The 26,908-nt window shown below is 40.2% G+C and overlaps 1 protein-coding gene across 1 annotated transcript in view; it reads right to left on the bottom strand.

The window, feature by feature from the left end:
- Positions 1-26,908, bottom strand: part of DNAH3 (dynein axonemal heavy chain 3) — a 187,373-nt gene that overhangs the window by 25,042 nt on the left and 135,423 nt on the right. The window contains 9 exon segments of the mRNA XM_043975895.1: positions 4,599-4,781; positions 7,060-7,276; positions 7,464-7,629; positions 9,058-9,724; positions 11,318-11,461; positions 12,222-12,378; positions 12,476-12,599; positions 18,150-18,329; positions 21,551-21,845. Of these exon segments, the coding sequence (XP_043831830.1) occupies positions 4,599-4,781; positions 7,060-7,276; positions 7,464-7,629; positions 9,058-9,724; positions 11,318-11,461; positions 12,222-12,378; positions 12,476-12,599; positions 18,150-18,329; positions 21,551-21,845 (2,133 nt within the window).

Genomic DNA, 26,908 nt, shown 5'->3' with positions numbered 1-26,908 from the left:
CTCTGGACTCTGGTGGAGAGTGGAGCTAGAAATGCGCTCTCCCTTTAATAGATAGGCCTTTCTCTCTCTCTTTACCAAATTCTTGTTCTCCTTAATAAATGCTTAAAAGTCTAACTCTTGCTAAAGCTTATAATTTATTGGCGACCACTCATTGGATATTTTAGACAGTTTAGCTAGAATTTTAGCCCTTAACAAGGTCAAAGCTGTTGATTACAACAAAGCTTTTGAATTGCTGGTGGCCTTAAGCTCAAGGACTCTCCATATGCACAAAACAAACCAACCTTTCCCCAAAAAATCCCTGGCTATACCATCTTTCTCTGCAAATATGAAGCAACTACTAGCTGATGGGCAGACTAAACCTCTGCTCCTTTTCTAAAAGGGAAAGGACTAGAGACAATCCCATTTGCAGTTCAGGCTCACTTTCTTTTTTTCCTTCCTTCCTTCCTTCCTTCCTTCCTTCCTTCCTTCCTTCCTTCCTTCCTTCCTTCCTTCCTTCCTTCCTTCCTTCCTTCCTTCCTTCCTTCCTTCCTTCCTTCCCTTCCTCTTTCTTTCTTTCTTTCTTTCTTTCTTTCTTTCTTTCTTTCTTTCTTTCTTTCTTTCTTTCTTTCTTTCTTTCTTTCTTTCTTTCTTTCTTTCTTTCTTCCTTCCTTCCTTCCCTCCCTTCCTCTTTCTTTCTTTCTTTCTTCCTTGCTTCCTTCCTTCCTTCCTTCCTTCCTTCCTTCCTTCCTTCCTTCCTTCCTTCCTTCCTTCCTGCCTTCCTGCCTTTCTGCCTTCCTGGCTGCCTTCTTTTCCTCCTTCCCTTTCTTCCTTCCTTCCTTCTTCCCTCCCTCCCTTCCTTCCTCCCTCCCTTCCTTCCTTCTTCCCTTCCTTCCTTCCTTCCTTCCTTCCTTCCTTCCTTCCTTCCTTCCTTCCCTCCCTTCCTCTTTCTTTCTTTCTTCCTTGCTTCCTTGCTTCCTTCCTTCCTTCCTGCCTTTCTGCCTTCCTGGCTGCCTTCTTTTCCTCCTTCCCTTTCTTCCCTCCTTCCCTCCTTCCCTCCCTCCCTTCCTTCCTCCCTTCCTTGCTTCCTTCCTTCCTTCCTTCCTTCCTTCCTTCCTTCCTTCCTTCCTTCCTTCTTCCCTTCTTTCCTTCCTTCCTTCCTTCCTTTCTTCCTTCCTTCCTTCCTTCCTTCCTTCCTTCCTTCCTTCCTTCCTTCCTTCCTTCCTTCCTTCCCTCCCTTCCTCTTTCTTTCTTTCTTTCTTCCTTTCTTTCTTCCTTGCTTCCTTCCTTCCTTCCCTCCCTTCCTCTTTCTTTCTTTCTTTCTTTCTTTCTTTCTTTCTTTCTTTCTTTCTTTCTTTCTTTCTTTCTTTCTTTCTTTCTTTCTTCCTTGCTTCCTTCCTTCCTCCCTCCCTCCCTTCCTTCCTTCTCTCTCTCTCTTAAACCTTTTTATTGATACTTTTTGTTTTTATACCACCTATATTTCCCAATTTAGCCCTCCCAGGCTCTGCCTTCTGACAACCATCCCTTACAACAAAGAATAAAAATGAGGAAGAAAAACAGTTCACCAAAACTAAACAATATATAGGGAAAAGTGTTATACTATATGCTGTTTTCCACCCATAGATCCTTACTTCTGCCAAGAGTGGAAGCAGACAAATGTTGGGCTTACTTCCTAAAAAATTTCTTAAATGATTCTTTGGGAGCAGCTAAGTGGCACAGTAGAGAAAGCACCGGCCCTGGATTCAGAAGGACCTGAGTTCAAATCTGGCCTCTGACCCTTGACACTTACTAGCTGTGTGACCCTGGGCAAATCACTTAACCCTCATTGCCCAGCAAAAAAAGAAAGAAAGAAAGAAAGAAAGAAAGAAAGAAAGAAAGAAAGAAAGAAAGAAAGAAAGAAAGAAAGAAAGGAAAAAGAAAAAGAAAAGGACCTTCTTTGAGCTCAAGGTGCAAAAAGCAATGAAGGGTAAGCCCAAAAGGGCCTGAGATCCAGTGTTTCTTTCACTGTGGTTGGCCCCTAGAAGCGATACTGGTCCTATTTCAAATCATTATTATGGACTACTAATAATAGCTGCCATTTATATAGTGCTTTAAATTTTGCAAAGTACTCTTTTCATAGACAATTTCATTATAGAATCACAACAACCCTGTGATGTATGTTCTATAGGTATTATCCCCTGTTTGAATAGATTTGAACTGAGACTCAGAAAAAATAAGTGGCATGCCCAGAGTCATACAGCTAGTGTCAGAGGAGGATTTAAATCCAGGTCTTGGTACCTCAGTTTCGTCAACAGTAAAATGGGGATAATAAACAGCACCTACAACCTTGCAGTGTTATTGTGAAGATCAACTGAGATGATATTTGTAAAGGGCTTAGCACAGTGCCTGGCACATCAGTAGAGACTATTAAATACTTAAGAGGATTGAGATCATCACCATCCGTCCAAGTCACTTAGGTTCATAAGTTTAGAGTCATCCCTGACACTTCTCTCTCCCCAGCCCCCATAGCTAACCAATTGTTAAGTCTCATTTATACTAACGTGAACAAGAACAAGAAGGTCACTCTTCTCTATATAATCATGGTCACACCCAATTCAAACTCTTTTCAGTTCTTACAGAGGCTATAGCAAGAGCTTCCTAACTGGTTCCTTTACTTCCCATCTCTCTTTTCTCCAGTCCACCCTCCGCAAAGTTGCAGAAATAATCTATTTTCTTAAAACAAGGATCTAACCATTTGTTTCACTTTTCCTTTAAAAGACCTTCCGCGTTACCTTCAAGATAAAATGCAAACCCTTTAGCCTTACCCTTATCTCCGTCTACAACCTCGTCCAGCCTATCTTTTTCAGAATAATTTCCCATTGCTTCCTCACTTTTAAAATGAAATGCCTATCACATTTTGCTTTTGTAAGTGTTCAGCCTGAAGGATGTCAATCAATTCTTCTTTCACTATTTTGAAAGGAACATTGAATCGAAAATTAGGAGACTTGGATTCAAATCCAGACTTTTTTCCCCCTTAATTACCTATGTGACTATAGGCTAGTCCTTTCTACCTTTGAGTCTGTTTCTCCATCTAAAAAGGTGCCTGTCGTTTCAATACTATAGATAATTCCCAGATAAGGAAATTCCCTATAATCTTAGTCTTAGAGAGTTGCCTAGAACAAAGGTTTCAAACTTGATTGTCCATAGGCCTGCATGAGACCCATAAGATTCCTTAATGTTGCCTGTACTAGATTAAAATCTAATTGGGAAACACTTAACAAAGTAAGTAAAAATACTGTAAAACATAGGTAATGTTAATATGTGTTTCTCTAGATTAATATGTGGTCTACAGTGATCCTTATGTATGACATGGCTCAGTGGCCCCCATTTCTACTTGAGTTTGAGACCGCTAGCCAAGACACTGAGGGTTCAAGTGAGTCGCCCAGGGTGACATAGGCAGTATGTGTCAAAGGAGGAACTTGACCCTGGGTCTTCCTGGCTCCAACGCTCTCCAATCATTACAACATCTTTCCTCAAGGGATTGTTGCAAAAATCAGATGATAGCCTGTAGTTAAAAGTGTTTCAAGAATGTATAAGGGGGGGCAGCTAGGTGGCGCAGTGGATAAAGCACTGGCCCTGAATTCAGGAGTTCCTGAGTTCAAATCCGGCCTCAGACACTTGACACTTACTAGCTGTGTGACCCTGGGCAAGTCACTTAACCCCCATTGCCCCGCAAAAAAAAAAAAAAAAAGAATGTATAAGGCATTATAAGACTCAAAATATTATCATGAATAGTATTTTCTTTCTGTTATCTGAGAAGTACAAAGAAGATGATCAGGGAAAGGTATGACCAGAAAAAAACAAAACAAAACAAAACAGGTTGGTTACATAGCAAGGGAGGTGGATAGTGCCCTGGTAAATGTTTATCAAATGACTCTGAAAAAAATGTACACACTATACACTTTTTTTTTTTTTGGTGAGGCAATTGGAGTTAAGTGACTTGCCCAGGGTCACACAGCTAGTAAGTGTTAAGTGTCTGAGACTGGATTTGAACTCAGGTCCTCCTGACTCCAGGGCAGGTGCTCTATCCACTGTACCACCTAGCTGCCCCCATACTATACACTTTTAAACTTTATCTGCATTAGTAACACTTTCTCCATCACTTTCTTAAGTATAGACAACCAACAAAACAATAAATCAAGCCCTGATTTGCAAGATTTGTTGATTCCTGTGATGTAAATGTAACAATTAGATCAAGTTGGCTCTAGCACAACCCCTTTTTGCTAGGTTTCTCTAGTCAACCAACAAGATCCATCACAGACAAATACATACACATACACAAGATGAAGACTTTCCTCTCGAGAGGAAAGTAACTTAACCTCTTGGGTGGATTCCCCTTGGTGTATTTATGGGAGAACATGGACATGGACAAGAATTCTATAGGATGGATAGGTATGACTTGGTTGTGATCTGTATTGGTGGGAGAGAGTACTGCATGAAGTAGATCAATCCAAGTATGTAAGTATAAGGATGTGACCAAGAGAAATCCAACCCCTAAGATGGCCTGTTGCCTACCTACTTCTCAGAACAGAGACTTCCATGAGGGACTTGGTGTTTGCAATTATGTAATGGAAAACCTGTACCTTAATAGCTTGTGAAATGGCGGCAGCAGCATTGGCCTTTTGTTCATCTGCCTGGACCAACAGCTTCTTAGCATCTGCCTCTACTGTCTCAGCTTCAATTTTTACCATCATCTTCTCAGTCTCTTCAGATGTCTTGATTAGCTCTGGTTGGAGGGCAGTTAGTTCTACCTGCATTACAGCCACCTAACAGAGAAACAAGAAGGAAGATCATTACTTGCCAGAAGGTGTATTTCAGAAATGGAGTCTTGTTCAACAGAAAGCTGTGAAGATGAGTAGGACTCAAAAACACGGCTTAAAAGTACACTTTACCTACCCACACTTCAACAACAACAACAACAACAAAATGGAGAACAGCTATCAATTTCAACAAGGATCTAGGTATAAATAAATGCGTTGGTCAGGAATATTTGTCTCTCTGATCAAAGATGCCTAGAGCTGGGGGAATAGATGGAATATCTGTAGAGTCTTCTCCTATTCTTATTTTTAGATTTTCTGTCTATGACCACAACCTATTATCTTTTAAACAGCAGATTTAAATATCTCCATCTTCAACAGTTCTGAAAAGCCATTGATTGGTCTGGAGTTTTTGGTCAGGAGGTTTTTTTTCCTGAAATATTATTACTAAGAATTTCAAGTTTTCTTTAGACAATTAAGTTCCAGGCCAAAGTCTCTCTTTGCTCTTTATGTAGAGCCCCCAAATTACACTGTGATTTGGCAAGAAGGAAGGAAGAAACATTTATAAAACCTTTATATAACACTATACTAAGCTTTTCTTTTCATTCTTTTTTTTTTTTAAAGGCAATCAGGGTTAAGTGACTTGCCCAGGGTCACAGAGCTAGTAAGTGTCTGAGGCCAGATTTGAAATGGTGAGAAAATAATTATTAATAATAGATTTCTTGGGGCAGCTAGGTGGCACAGAGAATAAAGCACTGGTCTTGGATTCAGGAGGACCTGAGTTCAAATCTGGCCTCAGACACTTAACACTTACTAGCTGTGTGATCCTGGGCAAGTCACTTAACCCTCATTGCCCCCTCCCCCCCCAATAATAATGGATTTCGTCAGGGACCCAGAGATTAGTTTTTCTCAGTCCTTTCTTCCCTTCCCTACCTTCTTCCCCTCCAGAAAGTACAGTTCTCCTGAGAAACTTTATCAAATCTCATCTGGGACAAACCCAAGTGAACAAAGGGAATGGAGATAGATTCTTTTTTCTAGATCTGTGGAAGACTGGTGAGATTAAACCACACCTAAATAATGGACTTTTCTTTGAGCAACTTCAGTGAGGGTCATTTGCATTCTTTTTCCTGATGTCATCTCTAGAATTCATTTTAATGTAGACCACCTTCAAATCATGTCAACCAATGGAATTGAATGATGCTAACCAATTAGCTTTGATCAATGTATTATGACCTGCCTCTATCAAAAGAGGATAAAAACCCTTGGAAGATCCCAGGAAGGGATCTCTTGCTTCTAGGTCCTTTTGGGTTTTAGGGCTCTGGCTCTCTTTTAGGACAGCATAGGTCTCCTGGGGCTTTTCTCCTGCTTGAGCTAACTGGCATGTTGAAGCTCTCTCCTTGCTTTCTCTACCGCTTGGCCTGAGACCATGAGAAGTTAGGGTGACACATGGTCAATCCTTTACTGGTTATTATAATATTAATAAATGCTTACCCCAAACTGATATCTATAGCAATAGCAAAATTAAATTAAAAGAACACAAAATCAGGACCTCCTGACTTAAGGTCTGGTGCTCTATCCACTGCACCACCTAGCTGCTCCCTGTACAAAGTATTTTTTTTTACAAATATTATCTTGTGGGGCAGCTAGGTGGCACAGTAGATAAAGCATTGGCCCTGGATTCAGGAGGACCTGAGTTCAAATCTGGCCTTGAACACTTGACACTTACTAGCTGTGTGACCCTGAGCAAGTCACTTAATCCTCATTAAATCAAAAAAAAAAGGGGGGGGGAAATAAAGAAAAAAAAATAAAGACTGGGGGGAGCTAGGTGGTGCAGTGGATAAAGCACTGGCTCTGATTCAGGAGGATCTGAGTTCAAATCCAGCCTCAGACACTTGACACTTACTAGCTGTATGACCCTAGGCAAGTCACTTAACCCTCATTACCTCACAAAAAAACAATTATTATCTTGTGATTTGGTAAGGATCAAATGGTAAATGCTATATGTTCTTTTTTTTTTTTTTTTGGTGAGGCAGTCACGGTTGAGTGACTTGCCCAGGGTTACGCAGCTATGGTCAAGTATCTAAGGCTGGATTTGAACTCAGGTCCTTCTGCTTCCAGAGCCAGTACTCTATCCACTGCTCCACCTAGCTGCCCCTGCTATATGTTCTAAGTCATGGGAAAGTTACTGTTGTAGTGGGGGTTTTGTTTTTACTGGTTATAAGGTTAAGCCACACATATGCAAAGATGCTAAAAAGCCAATCTCTATGTCTTTGCAGTGGCAACTCACCTGTGATGATGCAAAATCAAGTTTTTGAAGCCCCACCAGGTAACGGTTCTTCATCATATTGACCTCATGTCTTTTGCTATTTAATAGTGTTTTGAAGGTCAGAATCAATTCAAGATAAGATGTTGGAGTAACATAGTTGTATCTTCGTAGTGTACCAAAAAACTCCACCGAGAGATGTCTCACACTTTCCTGGAAATACTTGCACATGGATACAACCCTACAGATAATAAATGGCAGTCACACTGGGTCCATCTTTCTCCAAGTAAATTATGATAATGCTGGCCATTAGAATCTGTTCTTTGACAACTCTATTTGACTTTACTGACTTTAGTTAACTCAAACCAGAAAGACATCTATTGAGGCCATACTCCCAATCTTCCTTAGATAACCAACCCAATACATACTGTATTCGAACTTCATCATCGAGCTCCACATCTTCTAAAAACTTGTTGGCCACCATCTCTAAAGCATCTGTTGGCCAAGTCTGGAACCAGTCAATGGTACAGCAATTGATCAAAGAAGGGAACATTCGTAGGCGGTTCCGGAAAGCATCTCCAATTGGACTCATGGCTTTATGAAAGAATAGGTTTTGTTAATTCCTTTCCTTCCAGTTCCAGGAAGGATGACACTTCCTTAGGGATTAGTTCAGAATTTGGAGGGTACTCATGGGGTAATACATACCTTTGGTACTTTTGGAGAGGTTTAGAAGCAATAACCAGCTTAATCCCTTGGAAACTGGTGTCACAATGGAAAAGACCCACCCAAAATTTTGGAAATTGTTCCACGTATCAGGGACCCATGGGTTCCATTGAAATTTCAAGAGACAGAGGTGCACATAGCTAAGAGACTCTGTGTGTGTGTGTGTGTGTGTGTGTGTGTGTGTGTGTGTGTGTATGTATGATACAGTGGAATGAGTATTATGTTTGGGATCAAAGAACGGGGATTAAAACCTTGGCTCTGTGTTTTACTACTTACATGATCTTGGACATAACCCTTAACCACTCTGGGCCTCAGTTCTCTTACTTAAAAAATTAGGGCTTGACATCTAAAATTCCTTCTGGTTCTAAATCTATGACCCTAAGATGGGGGATGAGTTTGTTTCTTCTTCTTTATTTTTTTTAATAATAATAATGTTAAATTTATTTAGAATTTTTCCCCAAGTTACCTGTAAAACTGAATTTTCACATTAATTTTTAAAAAAACTTTGTGTTCCTGGGGGCAGCTAGGTGGTGCAGTGGATAAAGCACTGGCCCTGGATTCAGGAGTACCTGAGTTCAAATCCAGCCTCAGACACTTGACACTTACTAGCTGTGTGACCCTGGGCAAGTCACAAAACCCCCATTGCCTCGCCAAAAAAAAAAAAAAAAATTTGCGTTCCAAATTCTCTTCCTCTCTCCCTCCCCACTCCTCCCTAAGAAATCAAGCAATTCAATATAAGTTATACATGTGCAGTCAGGCAAAACATCTCCACATCAGTCAGGTTGTGAAAGAAAACAGACAAAATAACTTTAGAATGAGGAACTAACAAAAAAAAATTATACTTCAATCAGTATTCAGATACCATAAGTTCTTTCTCTGTAGATGGATTATATTTTTCTTAAGTCCTTCTGATAGCATCCTGCTCATCATTTCTTTCACAGTTAGCATTGCTAACTATATTATCCTCCATCCTATTCCCTCCCCTTGATATTTACTCTATTTTCTATCTTCTTTCACCCTATCCCTCCTTAAAAGTGTTTTGCTTTTTACTCTCCCCTCCCCCAATCTTCCCTCTCTTCCTTCACCTCTCCCCACCCCTTATCCCCTTCCCCTCCTACTTTCCTGCAGGGAAAGATATCTATATCTGTATCTATCTATCTATCTATCTATCTATCTATCTATCTATCTATCTATCTATCTATCTATCTATCTATCTATCTATATGTATGTATGTATATATATGTATATATATTTCTATACCCATTTATTACTATATCCATTTGAGTTGTTTCTTCTTACCTAGAACAATGTGTAGATTTTTTTTCACCTTCTCAATAAAGAAGTTATACATAGCAAGAGGTGTGGCATCAATTTTCCTGCCCTCAGTCCTGGCTGCTGTTTGCATCTTTTCCACAATGTCGGCCTTCTCATCAGCAGGAAAGATATTGGGCACATCGCCTGTGTTCAGGAGCATGTTGATGTCCTCCACAAATGATTCATCCTTGATTTGATTATCAGCAAACAAGAATACTGTGCTCTTACTGGCCACTCCAACCTGAAGCATGATCTTCTTTATATCATCCCGCCAGTCATTGTTGGTGTAGTTCTTGGTGATCTCAATCTGGTACAACTCATATGAGTTCATGAATGTGGACAGCTTGGAAGCACTCTGACGTCCACTCCCCCCAATGCCCACCAGCAGTAGATGGCCATTGTCCTGCTTCAGGACCCGGCAGATCCTCGAAATGTGCTCTATGGCAAATCGGAACATGACCAATGACATTGGGGCTTTGCTGATGTTGTTAAACTCTTCCAGGTAGTATTCCATGACAGAAGTGAGAGTTTTCAGGTCTGTTATCTCATCATAGACTTTTACATCAGCCTCAGGCTTAAAAAAGTCTCCAAAGAACAGACTTCGAATGTTATCGTCAACAATCTTCCCAGTGGGTGATAAATGAATCAAGACCTGGAGTAAATGCAATTTAATGAGCATTTATTAAGTACCTGCTATTTTCTAGGCACTAGGGATACAAAGACAAAAACAAAAGTTTCTGTACTTAAGGAATTTATATTCTGGGGGTGGGGGTGAGGGGGACAGAGGAAGTTATGTGTACCCACATGAGTAAATAAAAAGTATATACAAATTTAAAGTAATTTAGCAGAGAGTCTCACTTCTATTTATCATCTACTATTAAAGTACTGTAATACAAAGTACTCTGTTTTTACCCTTTCCTAGAATGTTAAGCATTTTTGTATCATTTACTAAGGCAGCAATGAGTGCCTAAAAGGCTTTGTTGCTGACAAATATGTATAGTAAAGCTAGGAATTTGGGTGAGTTGGATGGAGAACAGTGAGTTTGCTTTCTTTAGTCTACCTTTCTTTTCTGGCTCAAATTCATCTGTACCTAATCCAGAGAGGATATTGGGATTATGAAAGAATTTCAACCCTAAATTAGATAGTTATTTGTAGCAGAAAGGTTTGGCCTCTGACCAGGCACAGGATTCAAAAAGGAATGATCTAATGTTGGTCTGGTTGTATTCTGTAGTACTCTTGAACTCTTCCTGACCTTTGTTAGTTGGGTGTGGTAGCCATGGCTAAACAGCCCTTATGGAGGTAGGGGTCTAGCCACTATACCCTAGCAGACTGAAACTAAGATGGTTGACTAGCCCTGAAAAAATGAGATCAGAGGACAGCACCACCCGGCATGGACACCCTAGCCTAGTGTCAAACAGACCCAGTGAACTTGGCAGAGCAATGCCTCCAATGGAAACGGCTGAGACCCTGAGGAACAGTGTGAGGACATTAACCTCCCCCCCCCCCATAAAAGAAAAAAAAATCCTTTGGGGACCTGGCAGCATTGGAAGTATGAATTACCCCTTCAAATCTATCCCTTAGCTGTGGATCTCTCAAATGTGAGCCCTGTGCTCACTCATTCTCCCCAGTGATGGGGTGTTTATTTGTGGGAGAGTGTACCTTTACTTTATGGGAGGAATGTTGTTATCACAAATCTTCTTAATAAGCCATTTCATGAAAAAAAGCCACCATGTGGTCTGGCTAATTAAAGAAAAGCAAACATTTATGGGAGCTTGTGAGCTATCATTTTGAAAAGGTATAGACTCAAGGAGTACCTGGAACCTGGGATAGCTATTCTGGGAGTCTCATGTGTGAGAAGGCGGTGCTACATGTCTTACATACATGTAAAGATAGATCAGATGATTAGCCCAAGGTCACATGGGCTAAGCAAGTAGTGGATCTGGAATTTGAACCCAAGTCTTTTGATTCCAAATCCAGAGTCCTTTCCATTGTATCATTGAGCCAGAACACCAAAATGTTCTCTGAACTGAACCAGTAAGTCTGCTGTATGTCTTTAGGTGTACCTGGACATTGACGGGTTATTCTTTTAGAGATTTTGTGAGTATTCTTAAAGGATTTGCAATTATCACCAGTTTCAGGGAATTCAAAGTGTAAGAACTTCTTCCATGAAGGCTACTCACAACCACTTGCCTGAGGCACGTGAGAGTAAATTACTCACAGCTAGATTACATGAAATTTAGCATACCTTCTCCACCGTCTGTTTGAAGCAGTTAGATGTTGTCTCCTTTACCATACCAAAGAACACCTGTCTGTCCTCATGATCAATTAAACGATCATAGAACACTCGATAAACTTCATGGATCCAGAGTCGAATCAGTTTTTCTCCATCCTGCAAATTCCAAAATGAGTATCTGAATTATTCAAAAGCAGAGCCAACAAAGCTAGTAGTCTCTTCCAATGTTGAATCAATAATAATTACGGTGCACAAAACTCAGTGATAGGTTTAGTGACATATTTCAAATGGAGCCAGAGATGTGGTTCGTGCCTTAAGAAACGTACTATTTAATGAGGGAGCTAAGACAAATTTGATATCCAAAGACATGTCATTTACAAAGAAAGATTCAAACAAGGGTCAGTTGTAGATGACTACAAAAATATAAATTAAGCATTGAGTAAATATGTGCATGTAGACAGTGATCAAAGGTAGTGGGGATTAATCTGGGAAGGCTTCCTGGAAGAGGTGAGACTTAATACTAATTGAATATCAGTAAAGCTGCCCAAGTTTCATCAATTCTGGGGCATGGAAGAGGAATGATAAAGACTGAAAATGGCACCTATAATTCCTGGTGTTTTTGCTTCTCTGACATAGTATACATACACCAGACATGTTCTGTGTCTCAAATAAAATTATAGTTAGTAGCATCCTGAGAATCCATTCATTTATTCAAAGATACATGTTTCCTGTCCTCAAGAGAAAAAACATAGAAAATTAATTCCTTCAATTCAATTTTTAAATTCAGAAAAATAATTCTGTCAACATAATTGATCTAATACTGTACTCTTTGGAGGAAAGGTTTGCCTCCATCCCAGATAATAAACAGTAGCATTTAGTTATGTTTATAACAATGTTTATAGAAACAGAAGCTAACCTGCAAGTGGGTGTGAGGACACAGCAATACCCCTTGAATAACCCGTGAAAAATCCCGCAAATTAAAGACATAATGAGATTTGGAGGGAGTTGGCAGGAAATTCTCTACTGCAGCTTTGTAAATGGTCATTGTTGCTTGAATCAGCATCTTTCCAAACCTTAGAGAAATAGCAACGCCAGTATGAATGTTGTGAAAAACTTGGAAAACGACATCCCCTCCACTCCATCTCTTTCAGGAACAAATGGTTTTCTTACCTTAAGAACTGCACATCAAACCCTCTTCCAAAGTGCCAGTCAACAATGGAGCTGAAAATCCTGCTCAAAATTTCATCATCAAAAGCATTGATGGAAATGATGTTCAGGTGGCGGGTGAATCGTCCTGAAAAACAGACAGACACTCGGATGCACACGCCTGCCTTCGGGACCTAACGACAGAGCCAGTTTTCCCCACTGCCAAATGCGAAGGAGGGTTTGGTATCTGACTTCTTTCTAAGATGCATGTTAAAAATGAGGATTTCTCTCAACACAGTGAGGTCTTATGCAAAGAAATGAAATAGGATGGCCCCTCTTCCTACCACTGGTGAGTGGTCATTTCCAGAATTTTTTCTTTGTGTATATATGTGAAACCTTGACTCCATAAAGCCTGAAGATTTGAGATCCTACCTCATTCAAATTCTGAAATGCTATTTATTGTCCCTATGCTTAACAATGTGCTCATAGAACCCAAGTCTAAAAAAGGACCTGGAAGGTAATCTGATCCATATCTTTGCCTTCCATTAACATATAGAACATTGGATCTTACATTTGGAAGGAATCTTATGGGTCATCTATTATTTATAAGCCATCTCCTTCCAGCTTCAGGGAGAGAAAGTTATATAGGAAATGGAGCAGAAGATTTCATCTAAAGAAGAGAAGGAACTGGAAATTTGAAGGATTCTTGAACTGTGGGAAAAAAAAAAAAACTAGAGAAAGGGGCAGCTAGGTGGATAGAGCCCTGGAGCTAGCAGGACCTGAGATCAAATCTGACCTCACTTAACCCCGATTATTCCCGCCCCCCCCCCAAAAAAAAACCCGAAATTGCTTTTGGTGAAATATGACAACAATTTGAAAGGTTCTGAAGAGAAGTTGAAAGAGGAGAAAGACTTGAAGGACATGAACTAAATGAGAAGGGCTAAGGAAATGCTAGAGATGAAAGTGTCAAAAGAGAATTTGAGGAAAAGGAACACTAGTAGAAAGACCTAAGAAGAGAGCAGAGAAGAAGGACTCTAAGGAGGAGAAGAGAAAAACAAGAGAAGGAAGAGAAATTAAAAGGAAAAAAGTCTCAAGGAGAAGATAAAAAATGAGGAGAAGAAAGTTGGTAAAAAAGAAGGTAAATAAAACAGGTTGATTAGGCAAGACAAGGGATTATTAAATCAAAGGAAAAGAATGATGGTGTGGTTTCAAAACACTATCAAAGTGAAAAGGAAAATGGAACCTCAGGAGTTTAAGACTTGAACAAGTAATTTGATAATTCAATTTTATTTTATTTTCAGTTCCAAATTCTTCCTCTTCCATTAAGAAGGCAAGGGGAGAGGATTCTGGGAAGATGGTGGAGTAGGTCAGAAAACTTTGGGCTCTCCAAATTTCCTCCACACAAAAAGACAGAACATAGCCTTAGAGCAGCATAAATAAACTTGGGGTAAAGTAGCTATTCTCCTAAGACAATTTTAGACCCCAGGAAAGACTTCCAAGGGTGGAGATTCTGCGTGAGTGAAGTGCAAACACCTTAAGGCTGACTCTGCAGAATCAATAAACAACAAGCCCTGGAGAAGAGCTGTGAAACTTTCATTTCACAGACAGTGTAGGGTCTGACAGCTGAGTGGGAGAAGATTGAAAGACCTTCCACTGTGCTAAGCACAGCTGTACTGACTAGATGTGTCCTGGGCTATGACTGCAGGGAGAAGGAGCTAGCACACACCTGGTGAATGAAGCAGTGAGGAGCAAGGACCTTGTGAGCTGTGGACACCTGCAGGAGAACTGAGTCCCTGGTTTTAGTTCCAGGGCAGAGAGGACAGCTGTAGTTTGTAGTCACTAGAGAGACCACAGGGAGCAAGATCATTTGTGGGATAGTGTGGCTGGGGGACTAGTCATGGCTCAGGAGTGAAGAGGAAAGCTTAAGTTTGAGCCCTTAGAGAGACCTCAGAAAATACTTCAAAAAAACAAAATAAAAACAGAAAAATAAAAATGAGCAAGCAAAGGAGAAAGAATTCAGCCATAGATAGTTACTATGGGGATAGAAAAGGTCTAGGTTTATCTCCAAAGGAAAATAATAGAGCTAAAAAAGCCACTCTTTTTTCAGTGAGAAATGCCAAATGGTCCCAAGCACAGAAAGAGTTCTTTTAAGAACTTAAAAAAAACTTTAAAAACCAAATAAGAGAGGTTGAGGAAAAAATTAGAAAAAAAGAACAATCCAAGAAAATTGTGAAAAGAAAGTCAACCAACTTGAAATAGAGAACCAAAAACTTAAGGAAGAAAATAATTCCTTGAAAACTAGAATTCAGCAAGGGGAAGATAATGATGTTCTAAGACAATAAGAAATCAACAAACAAAACCAAAAGAATGAAAAAATAGAAGAGAAAATGAAACATCTCATCTGAAAAAGCAACTGATCTGGAGAACAGATCAAGGCAAAAGAATATAAGAATAATTGGCCTACCTGAAAATTATAATGAAAAAGGAATCTTGATACAATATTACAAGAAATAATCAAGGAAAATTGTCCTAAAATTCTAGAACAAGAAAGCAAAAGCAGAAATAGGGGGAAAACCCCAAAACAAACAAACAAACAAAAAACATTGATCACCACCTGAAAAAGATTCCAGGAGAAAACCCTATAGGAATATCATAGACAAGTTTCAAAGCTCCCAGGTTAAGAAGAAAATATTGGAAGCAATGAGAAAAAAAAGCAATTTAAATATCATGGAGCTACAATAAGGATTACACAAGACCTACCAGCTACTATGCTAAATGACCACAGGTCTTAGACTATTATATTCCCTAGAGCAAAAGATCTGGGATTATGACCAAGGGTAACTTATCCAGCAAAATTAAGTATAATTCTGAATGAAAAAAAAGTGGACATTCAACAAATTGAAAGACTTTCAGGTTTTTGTGACAAACCCCCAGAACTTAAAGAAAATTTAACATTTAACATCCAGGAGAAGTATGAGGTAAACATTAAAAACCAATTATAAGAGACTCAATAAAGACAAAGTGTTTACTTCTTATATGTGAAAATATTACTAGTACCTTTATGACTGTCATTATTATTTGGGCAGTTTGATAGAAATGCTTAGGCTAATCAGAATATGATGGGTTGATGGGATGATTCTCTGAAGGGAGAGATAAAAGGAGTAATTACCTCATGCAAATGAGGAACAAAAGGAAAAATGATACAGAAGAAACTAGTTGGGGGGAGGGTAGTGATGGAACCTACTCTCATCACGAATGAGTTACAAAAAGAATAGGGATAGGGAGAAGATAAGGGAGGGACTCTTAAAGGGTTGGGTAGGTTTAGGAATAGGAGGGAAAGGTTGTGGGTAGAAGTAAAGCAGAGAAGGGATAGGGTAAATAGGGTGTGTGACTACAAAAGTAAACCTTGTTCAAAAGAAAGAGGATAGGGGCAGCTAGGTGGCGCAGTGGATAAAGCACTGGCCCTGGAGTCAGGAGTACCTGAGTTCAAATCCGACCTCAGACACTTAACACTTACTAGCTGTGTGACCCTGGGCAAGTCACTTAACCCCAATTGCCTCACTTAAAAAAAAAAAAAGAGGATAGATATAGGATATATATGCATTTTTTAATAGCAAAAAACTGGAAACTAACTAGATGCACACTGACCAAGGAATGGTTAAAAATGTCATGGTTCATGAATGTATCAGAATATTGAAGTGTTGTAAGAAATGAATATGATGAAAACAGAAAAGCATAGAAAGAACTAATAGAAGGTGAAGTGAGCAGAACCAGGAAAATAACATGCACAATGACTATAACAATGTAAATGGAAAGGACTGCAATAAAACAATTGAAACTGAATGATACCAAATTATAATGACCAAACTTGGCCCTAAAGAAAGATATAAAAAGGCAACTTCATCACTTCTGGGACCAAGCTAAGTCTAAACTTCTTCCTTGTGACATCCCTTCAAATACTTGAAAGCAACAATCCTGCCCTCCTTCCTCAATGGTGGGGGTCCATGATGTTGAATACTCCATATAATGTTAGAATTTTTTTATTTCTTTTCCTCTTTTTTTTATTCTTTGCTATAAGGGATGGCTCTCTGGGAGGAGAAAGAGATATACTGGTAAATATATGTAAAAATAAAATTATTAATACAATGATTTATTTTTTGAAAGAATGACAACCTCATTTCCCTTTGTGACAAAGTTACTAGACTGGTAGATCATGGGAATAGCTTACCAAGATTTTAGTAAAACATTTCACAAAATTTGTCATATTATTCTTATTGAAAAAGTAGAAAGATGTGGGATAGATGATAGTACGATTAGGTTCCTTAAGTTCCAGTTAGATTAAGAAATGATTGAATTGGGGCAGCCAGGTGGTACAGTGGATAGAGCACCAGCTCTGGAGTCAGGAGGACCTGAGTTCAAACCCAGCCTCAGACACTTGACACTTACTAGCTGTGTGATGCTGGGCAGGTCACTTAGCCCCAGTTGCCTTAAAAAAAAAAGAAATGATTGAATGGACATAAAGGATAGTCATTAATGGTTCTAGGTCAAATGAGAAAGAAGTATTTGGCAGAGAGCTTCACAAATGTGTTAAAAATAGAATTTTTCTTGATGACTTAAAGACATAGATGGCATGCCTATCAAAATTTCAAATGACAAAGATGAGAGGGATAGTGAATATATTAGAAAACAAGCAGGAACCAAAATTATCTTGATAAGCTAGAATGATGGATTAAATTGAATAAGATGAAATTTATAGGGATGTGAAGTCTTACACAGGTTTTAAAAAGCAACCTCAGAAATACAAGGTAAGAGATGTGTAGCTATTGAGTAATTTTTTTTGTTTTTTAAAGACAAGGACCACAAGTTCAAAATGATTCAATATTGTGACCTTGGAGCCAAAATGCAAATGTAATCATTACTAGGGGAACAGTGTAGATGAGAAGTGCACTTTACTCTGTGCTAGGTCAGAACACATGTGAATATTGTGTTCAGTTCTGAGTTACTACAATTTAAGAAGGACATTGAGCTAGAGAGTATCCAAAGGTGGGGCAACCATGATGGTGAACTCCCTTGAGATTATGCCATATGAGGATTGATAATAGGAACTAGAAATGTTTACCTTGAACAAGAACAATATTGGGGAAAGGTGGGAGGAGGGAAAGAGAGCTGCTTTGAGGTATTTGAAGGGATCTAACATGGAGGAAGATCATACTCGGTCTACTTGGTTCCAAAAAGCAGAGCCATAAGCAAGAAGAGAAACTTGTAAAGAGGCAAGCTTAGGTTTCATGGGAGGAAATAATTTCTAATTTGAGCTATACAGAAATAGAATGGGCTGCTTATAGGAGATCATGGATTCCTTATCAGTGGAGGTCTTCGAGTAGAGGCTAGAGGACCAATTGTCAAATTTGTTGTAGAGGGGATTCCTCTGCAAGTATAGCCTTTGAGGTTCCTTCCAAGTCTGAGGTTCTATGGGATCAGGCCCAACTGCCTCCCGTTTCAGGTCATCCTTGATTGCCTATTCTAGTGTCCCATAATTCTCTGTTGTGAAATTCTTCCTTATATCTAACCCTAATTCCTACTGTTACAGTTTGTTCTGCCCTGGATTAATATGGAAAATAACTATTCATGAGAGTCTCATGGCACTGCTGATGTGGAAACAATGGCTAGGTTTTTGGAGTTTTTTTCCCCCTTTACGTACCTGTAATGTTGTTCCTTCCCCCACCTGGAGGGCCCATAGCTGAAACGAATAGTACATCCACTATATCCAACCTGGATGTGTCCTTCTTGTCATACCAGTGACCATGGTCAATCCACTGCCTCAGGAGCTCAATGGGAGGCTGAGCCCCATATATCTCTTTGGCAGGCATGTTGAGGTCATCTGAGGAAAGCAGTTAGTCTTTAATGAGATAGCTAGGAGTGTGTTTGGGGACCCGATACCTGCCTTCTGCCTTTGCGCTTACTTTCCCTGTTGTCCAGGGGGTCAAAAAGACCCTCATTTGAAGAATCCAGTCCCGAGTGTTCCAGTATCCATTTAAAATCCTGGCCCATTTAGTTTGCCCTCTGCACAGCCTGGGGTCAGGGGACAGGCAATTTAGTTACATGGTTATAGAAGTAGGATGAAAGGAAAAAGACTTGGGGATTTGTTCTTGACCTTCTCCTTTGGATCTCTGTTTCTTTTATGATTCCTCTTTTTTCCTTTTCCTTTTTTTTTTTTTTTGGCAGGGCAATGAGGGTTAAGTGACTTGCCTAGGGTCACACAGCTAGTAAGTGTCAAGTGTCTGAGGTCAGATTTGAACTCGGGTCCTCCTGAATCCAGGGTCAGTGCTTTATCCACTGCACCACCTAGCTGCCCCCCAATCTTCTATGATTTTTAATGTGATTACTTAGTATTATTAAAGGGGTTCCCTCTCCTCACAAAAAGATGAATCCATTATACCTCACACAAGATATTGTTTTGTACCTCTCTGGTGTACTTATTAAGTAATATTTGAGTATCATCATTACCTGAGTTTGTGTTTTGCCCCCACAAGATTCCATGAGGGTGGGTACTGTGTCTTATAAAAATTGTGTTACCTGGTGCCTAGCATAGCACTCTGTTCAGGGAGCACTTAATACGTCTGTCGAATGAATGCACAGCACTTTGCTAGGTGGTGTGTGTGGGAGAGTCCCCAAAAGTATTAGATATGGCCATTACCCTCAAGAAGATTATAGTCTATTTGGGAAGACACGGAAAATGCACAAGATTTGTGACTTAGTGTAAGGAGGTCTGGTTCTAGGAACTCCCTTCACCAGTCTTCCTAAATCTTTGTAAATAAGTCCTAGGAAGTTGTCTGAGGGCATCCAATAGTTAAATGACTTGTCCAGGGTCACACAGCTAATAAGTGTTTGAGGCAGAATTTTAACTTGGGTCTTCCAGACACCAAACCCAGCACTTTATGGATATTGTCCCCATAGGGAGGCATAAATGCATAGGATCCTAGACTTAAATTTGGAAGAGACCTTAGAGATCCCTTGGTCTAGTCTCCTCATTGGACACTTGAAAAAACTGAAGCCCAGAGGGATTGACTTGCTCAAGATTACACAGACATTTTTCAACTCATAAAATAAATTCAATATGTAAAAGGTGAATTAGTCCATTCTACCTCGTATCACATTTCTTAGTGTAATTCATATCTCCTCTGCTAGACTATGACACTTTGAAGTTAGGGACCATGGTGTGCTTTTTTTCCCACTTTTGTACCCTAACACACTTACAGTGCCTTGTACATAGTAGGCACCTGCAAGTTTATTTTTATTGATTTATTTTTTTTTTTAGTGAGGCAATTGGGGTTAAGTGACTTGCCCAGGGTCACACAGCTAGTAAGTGTTAAGTGTCTGAGGCCAGATTTGAACTCAGGTACTCCTGACTCCAGGGCTGGTGCTCTATCCACTGCGCCACCTAGCTGCCCCTGCAAGTTTATTCTAAAAGGATGGTGATATCCTGATCTCTATATTTACTAGAGGACGCCACCCCTCCCCCCTGCAAAAAAAGGCTTAAATTTCATTATAAATATAAAGATTTTTTTTAAGGAAACCCACAAGATATTACAAGACAGCAAATAATAACTTGCTGAATTAGTGCTATAGAAAATAAGACTATGCAAATGAATGACATAAATTCAGATGCAATAGGAATGTGCTAATTTTCATTGACTAATTCATTATGCGCTTACTGAGCATCTCCTATATACAAGGCCATGGGATTATAGAGCTAGAGCTAAATGAGATCTCAGAAATGATCTGGTATGCCACCTTCATGCTACAGATTGGGAACTGACACCCAGAGAGGTTAATATCACACAGCTAGGAAATAAATGTCCAAGGTAGGATTTGTACCCAGGCCTTCTATACTGCGAGTCAAGTACTCTATCCGCTATGCCATGCTGCCTCCCGGAGAGCCTCAAAATCCAACTCCCTCAATTTACAAATGAGGAAAATGAAGCCCAGAGAGGAGAAATGACCTGGCCAATATCACAGATGTAGAAAGAGTGCAGCTAGGATTTGAAATGAGATCCTCTGACTTTGTCTGGTATTCTTCCCACTTTATCATACTGTCTCTTATCATTGCCTCATAACACAGAGTTCACCAAACAGAATATAAAGGAGTATTATTTATCAAAATGAACAATCCACAAACCTTTTTTTTCAGGAGTATATGATGCCTAAGAGACTCTAAGCAGGCAAAAGTTACAATCCCCTTCAGCAAATAGGCATCTTGGAGCAATGTCTTTTAACCCAGAGGATCCTTGCTCCTTTCTTTCCCACAGGAACATTCCCTGCCCTGCTGATGTTGAGAAATACTGACATGGTAGCAGGGACAGTCACGACCTGAATCTGTCCCATGATTATAAGCTATTTATTAAGAAGCTGGGCTAATAATAAAAATTTTTAAAAATATTAGCTAGCATTTATATAGTGCTTTAAGGTTTGCAAAGCACTTAATGCATGCTTACTTTTGCTCTTCACAACAACATGAGTTAGGTGCTATAGTTATCCTCATTTTACAGATGGGGAAACTGAGGTTGGCAGATGTTAAATGACTTGCCCTGGGTCACACAGCTAGTAACTGTTTGAGGCTGGATTTGAACTCAGGTTTTTTGACTTTCAGTCTTGAGTTCTATTCACTGAGTCGTCTAGTTGGTTAGTTCTTTGAAAAAGAGAAGGACCCTTCTTCTTTTGTTTTTGTTTTTTTGGTGAGGTTTTTTGTTTTTTTTTTTTTGTGAGAAGGACCCTTCTTCTTTTTTTTTTTTTATATATTAAAAAAAATTTTTTTTTTAGTGAGGCAATTGGGGTTAAGTGACTTGCCCAGGGTCACACAGCTAGTAAGTGTTAAGTGTCTGAGGCCGGATTTGAACTCAGGTACTCCTGAATCCAGGGCCGGTGCTCTATCCACTGCGCCACCTAGCTGCCCCAGGACCCTTCTTCTTAAGACTCTATTCTTAAGACTTAAGACTCTATTCTTCCTAAGGAAGCACTTCATTTTTAAGGAGCCTGATGAAAGAATAGAAGGAAAGAGAAGGGAAGGGAAGGCAGTCTCTCCTCAAAGAAGGGACAACTTACCCACAAATACCACAGCTTTTTTCCCCACGGGTGGCCCAAAGAGACCCTTCCTTCTCCTATCCAGCTTTGACATGATAATGTCCTGAGTCTGATTGGCTGAGGTTCTGGCAGAGAAGTTGATGCAGTTTGGTTGAAACAAATTCTTGGGCAGGTGGACCAGGAAGTTGTTTGTGATAGCTGACTTTCCAGTTCCTGTAGGGCCGACAAAGAGCATGGGGATCCCATGGTTCAAGTAGACCTTCAGGAAGAAGGACTGCCGGGCTGTTTCCATGGTTGGGATAATGAGTTCAGAGACCTGTTAAGAGTTCATAGAAAAGGCAAACCTTAGTGTGAAACACTGAAAGGTTCTATCTTCAGGCTCTACCAAGGGCTGGGGTTGCTGGTTTCAAAGTAGAGGTAGATTATAAAGACAGGTATATGGAAAAGTGGATTATCAGAAGGAGTCATGTTCAGAGTTCTAGAAACAGAATCAGAAAGTGAAGAAATCTACATGTTATGAATAACAATAGCTAGAATTTATGTGGTACTTTAATATCTTCAGTTTTACAAATATTATTTCATTTTATCCTCACAATAACCTGGGGGGGGGAGGGTGCTATTATTATTTCCATTTTATAGATGAGAAAACCGAGGCAGACAGAGGTTATTCGACTTGCCCAGAGACATATAGCTAGTAAGTGTCTGGGACTAAATTTGAACTCAAGTCTTCCCCCACTCTAGATCTGAGCTCTATCAATGAGTCACCTAGTTGCCTCAAGGTCATAATCATTGCAAACACTCACTTTTCTCTTTATAGTGACTTTCTCCCAAAGGGCTCAGCATACTTGCATTGATGTTATCTCCTACAACCTCACCAGTATCTCTGGGAGTTAGGAATTTCATTCTCCCCATTGTATAGAGCTGAAAACTAGAGAAGTCAAGGAACATTTCAGAAAACACTGAATGAGTCAGTGGCAGAGCCAAAAAGGGAAACCCAGGTCTCCTTCTAGCCCAGAGTACTCATATAAGTACAAGTGGTTATCTACATTTCTCAGCCCATAGATTGGAGTGGAAGCATTGCTTCTCTCACCTCCCCAACATCTATTCTCCCAATCACCATTTTAGGGAGCCCATAAATTGTGATAAAAAAATTCCAGATTGAGAATCAGAAGATATTGGTTCCGATAATCCCAGTTCTACTACTTACCACTATTTTTGTGACCTTGGGCAAATCACTTCATTTCTGTAGGCCTTAGTTTTCTCATCCATAAAGCAAGGGAGTTGGAATGAGTGATATCTAAGATAACTTCAAACTCTAAATTCTATAATCTCCCGATAAGGAATGATGTGTGTGCTGTTGCTTTCAATGAGGTCTCAACGAAGCAAAGTCTTTTTTAATCAACATCAAAGTAAAAATTTTTTATTTGTTAAATTCAACAAACACTTTAAAAGTCCCTACTATGCGGGGCAGCTAGGTGGCGCAGTGGATAGAGCACTGGCCCTGGAGTCAGCAGGACCTGAGTTAAAATTTCACCTCAGGTACTTACTAGCTATGTGAATCACTTAACCCCAGTTGCCTTAAACATCTAGGGCCATCTCTAGTCGTCCCTATGTTTATCTTGCCACTGAACCCAGATGGTTCTGGAGGAGAGAGTGAAGCTGATGACCTTGCACAGCCCTCCCCTACTTAAATCCAATTCATTGTATGTCATGACATGACCCCGATATCATGGTCCTCTTTGAGAATGAAGGATAAGGGGAGGAGCATCTAGGTGCACAGTGGATGGAGCACCGGACCTGGATTCAGGAGGACCTGGGTTCAAGTCTGGGCCCAGACACTTGACACTTACTAGCTGTATGACCCTGGGCAAGTCACTTAACCCCAATTGCCTCACCAAAAAAAAAAATGTCCCTACTATGTTAGGCTGTAGGAACATGTCTGGCCTCGAGAAGCTTACATTCTGCTTTTTAGAATCCCTAGATTCATTCAGAGCTGAGCTCAACTGCCACTCACTCTATGGGACATTTCCTGATTTGCTTTTCTCCTTTCATAGCTAGTCGATCGATCAGTCAGTCAATAAGCATTTATTAAGTGCCTTCTGTGTGCCACACACTGTGCTGGGGTTACAAAAAGAGGCAAAAGATAGTCCCTACCCTCAAAGAGCTACAATCTAATGGAGAAGACAACAAGCAAACGCACAGGTACAAACCAGCTATAAAGAGGGTAAATAGGAAATAATTAACAGAGGGAAGTCATGAGAATTAAGAGGAGTTGGGAAAGGCTTCCTATAAAGATGGGATTTTAGTTGGGCCTTGAAAGAAACCGGGGAAGGCAGGAGGTAGAGATGAGGAGGGAAGGCACTGCAGGCATGGAAGACAGCCAGAGAAAATGCCCCAAACTGAAGAATGCATGGCATGGAGTAAGATGGAAGAACACTGGGAAGGGGATGGAGAGGGTCAATATCCAACATGGTTTTGTATTTGATCCTGGAAGTGATAGAAGCCATTGGAATTTTTGAGTAGGAGGGTGACAGAGATGAACCTAAATTTAGGAAAATCATTCTGGCAGCTGAATGGAGGATGGAATGGAGTGAGGAGAGGCTTCAGGTAGGTCAGCTCACCAACAGGCTCCTGCAATAGTCCTGTACCAGAATGGTATCACTGTCGGAGGAGAGAAGGAGGCATATTGGAGAGATGTTGCGAAGGTAAAATCGACAAACCTTGGCAACAGTTTGGTTATGTGGGATGAGAGAGGGTGTGAGATTCCAGGATGACTCTTAGGTTGCGAACCTAGGGGATTGGAAGGATGGTGGTGTCCTTGACAGTTAGAGGAAAGTTTGGAAGCCGGGGTGGTTTGGGGAAAAGACAGTGAGTTTAATTTTGGATATGTTGATTTTAAGATGCTTACTGGACATTCAGATCAAGATATCTGAAAAGCAGTAGGAGATGCAAGTATGGAGATCAGCAAAGAATTTGGGATGGGGAAGGTAGATTTGAGAATCATCAGTGTAGAGATGGAATTTAAATCCATGGGAGATAGGGGTAGCTAGGTGGCACAGTGGATAAAGCACTGGCCCTGGATTCAGGACTTGAGTTCAAATCCAGCCTCAGACACTTGGCACTTACTAGCTGTGTGACCCTGGGCAAGTCACTTAACCCTCATTGCCCTGCAAAAAAAAAAAATCCATGGTTGCTGATGAGATCACCAAGTGAAGTGATATAGGGAAAGAAGAGAAGAGGGCCCTGGGCAGAGCCCTTTGGGATATCTGTGGTTAGAGGATATGACCTGGAAAGGGTTCCAGCTAGTACCTCCCTCTTCTAAATTACCTTGTTTTCATTTTATCAGTATTTTGTATGTACTTATATGTGTACACATTGTTTCCTGTTAGGATTCAATAATAGTAATACTGGGAGCAGCTGGGTGGCACAGTGGATAAAGCACTGGCCCTGGATTCAGGAGGACCTGAGTTCAAATCCGGCCTCAGATACTTGACACTTACTAGCTGTGTGACCTTGGACAAGTCACTTAACCCTCATTACCCTGCAAAAAAAATTAATAACAATAGTAATACTACTTACTAGCTAGCTTTCATATAGCTCTTTTAACATTGGTGAAGCAAATATTACCAATATTTTATAAATATTATCTCATAACAATCCTAGGAGTTAGGTGCTATTATTATCCCCATTATATAGAAGAGGAAACTGAAGAACACAGAGGTAAAGTGACTTCTCCAGGGTCTTTTTTTTTTCTTCTTTCTGGGGCAAATGAGGGTTAAATGACTTGCCCAAAGTCACACAACTAGTAAGTATCAAGTGTCTGAGGCTGGATTTGAACTCAGGTCCTCCTGAATCCAGGGCTGGTGCTTTATCCACTGCACCATCTAGCTGCCCCACCCCCTCCAGGGTCTTAAAGCTAGAAAATTTATCCTTATTCTGAATCTGAACTCAGGTCTTTCTGACTCCACATCCAGCACTCCATCCACTGTTTTTGCTTGTAAGCTCCTTGAAGGCAGTGGCTGTTTCACTTTTGTCTGGGTATTCCCCAGGACCTAGCACATGATAAGGGCTTAATAAAGGCTTGTTGATTGCTCAAAGATATAGCTCAATCACAGATAACCACATACAAATAATTTCAAGAGGGAGAGAGTCCAAGGCAAGGGCTCTATTAGGAAGGGCTCCCTGTAGGATGTGATACTTGTGATTAACCCTTAAGAGGGGGAGGTGGAGAGACAAAGTAAGATCCAATCATGGGAGATAGTCTATGCAAGAGCACAGAAAGAGATGTCATGGCAAGTTTGTAGAACAGCTAGTAGGCTAGTTTACTTGGAAACGGTGGCTGAATACACATAAGGAAGTGATATGAAGTGATTCTGGGAAGTTAGACAAGTGCCTAAAGATGGTGCAATTTAAATGGAGACTGCCATGTCATAGTATCAACCCTGATGCCACAAAAAGCCAATGCAGAGCCCATCTAGAGGATTTTGTTAGGTCACTCTGAGGACAGGGGCCCCAGAATGAGACACTTGCTTACTCTGTCTGCTACGTGCCACACTTCTGAGTGATTGTAATGACTAACCTTGGTTCCATAGAAAAGATGATGAAATATGCCTCTCTGCTTTGTAGAGAGGTGGGGCGTGACTGGTATAGAACCCTGAACATGTTGATTGCTGGACACAGTCACTGTCAGCTGGTTTTGTTTAATTGTTATTCTTTGTATTAGGGACAGTTGGGATGGGGGTGAGGCCAGAGGTGTTATATCTAGGAATGACTGAATTAAAAAAAAAAAAAACAAAGGGCATAAAGAATACTTTTTTTAAAAGTGTGTCGTCCATGACTAGGCCAAGGAGATGATTTCTTACTATGGAGACAAAGCTGTGGCTTGAGGGGCATGGGATTTGGCACAAGGAATACTAAGAATTCACAATGAATTTGGGTTTATGTAAATTCTGGAGGCTCAGATAATTATGTGATGAGATTAAAACATAAAACAAATGTTCCAATGTTGCCCACACATATGGAGAAAACCAGTGGGCAGTCTTCATCCAGAAAAAACTCCACTGTACAAATTCAACACATAACTTTTAGGACAAAAAGGGAAATCACAGGAAATAAACCAATAGTAGGGATATATTTAAAACACATGGACTAACTGGTACACACCCACCTCCCACATAGCCCGAACTGGAGTGTTTCTGAAGCAGAGAATGAATTCATCATAATCTCATGTCCCTTTCTCTAGTGTCATTCACAGTTCTAGATATCAACATAGTACAGCGAAGAGAGCAATGGTCCTAGAAGCAGAGGATCTGGGTTCAAATCTCCTTTCTGCCATTTACTCCCTTTGTGACCTTTCACATCACATTTTGGCCTCAGTTT

Source organism: Dromiciops gliroides, chromosome 1 (assembly GCF_019393635.1).
Source record: "Dromiciops gliroides isolate mDroGli1 chromosome 1, mDroGli1.pri, whole genome shotgun sequence".
In the NCBI taxonomy this organism is placed as follows: Eukaryota; Metazoa; Chordata; class Mammalia; order Microbiotheria; family Microbiotheriidae; genus Dromiciops; species Dromiciops gliroides.
This window is presented reverse-complemented; position numbering and strand designations above follow the sequence as displayed.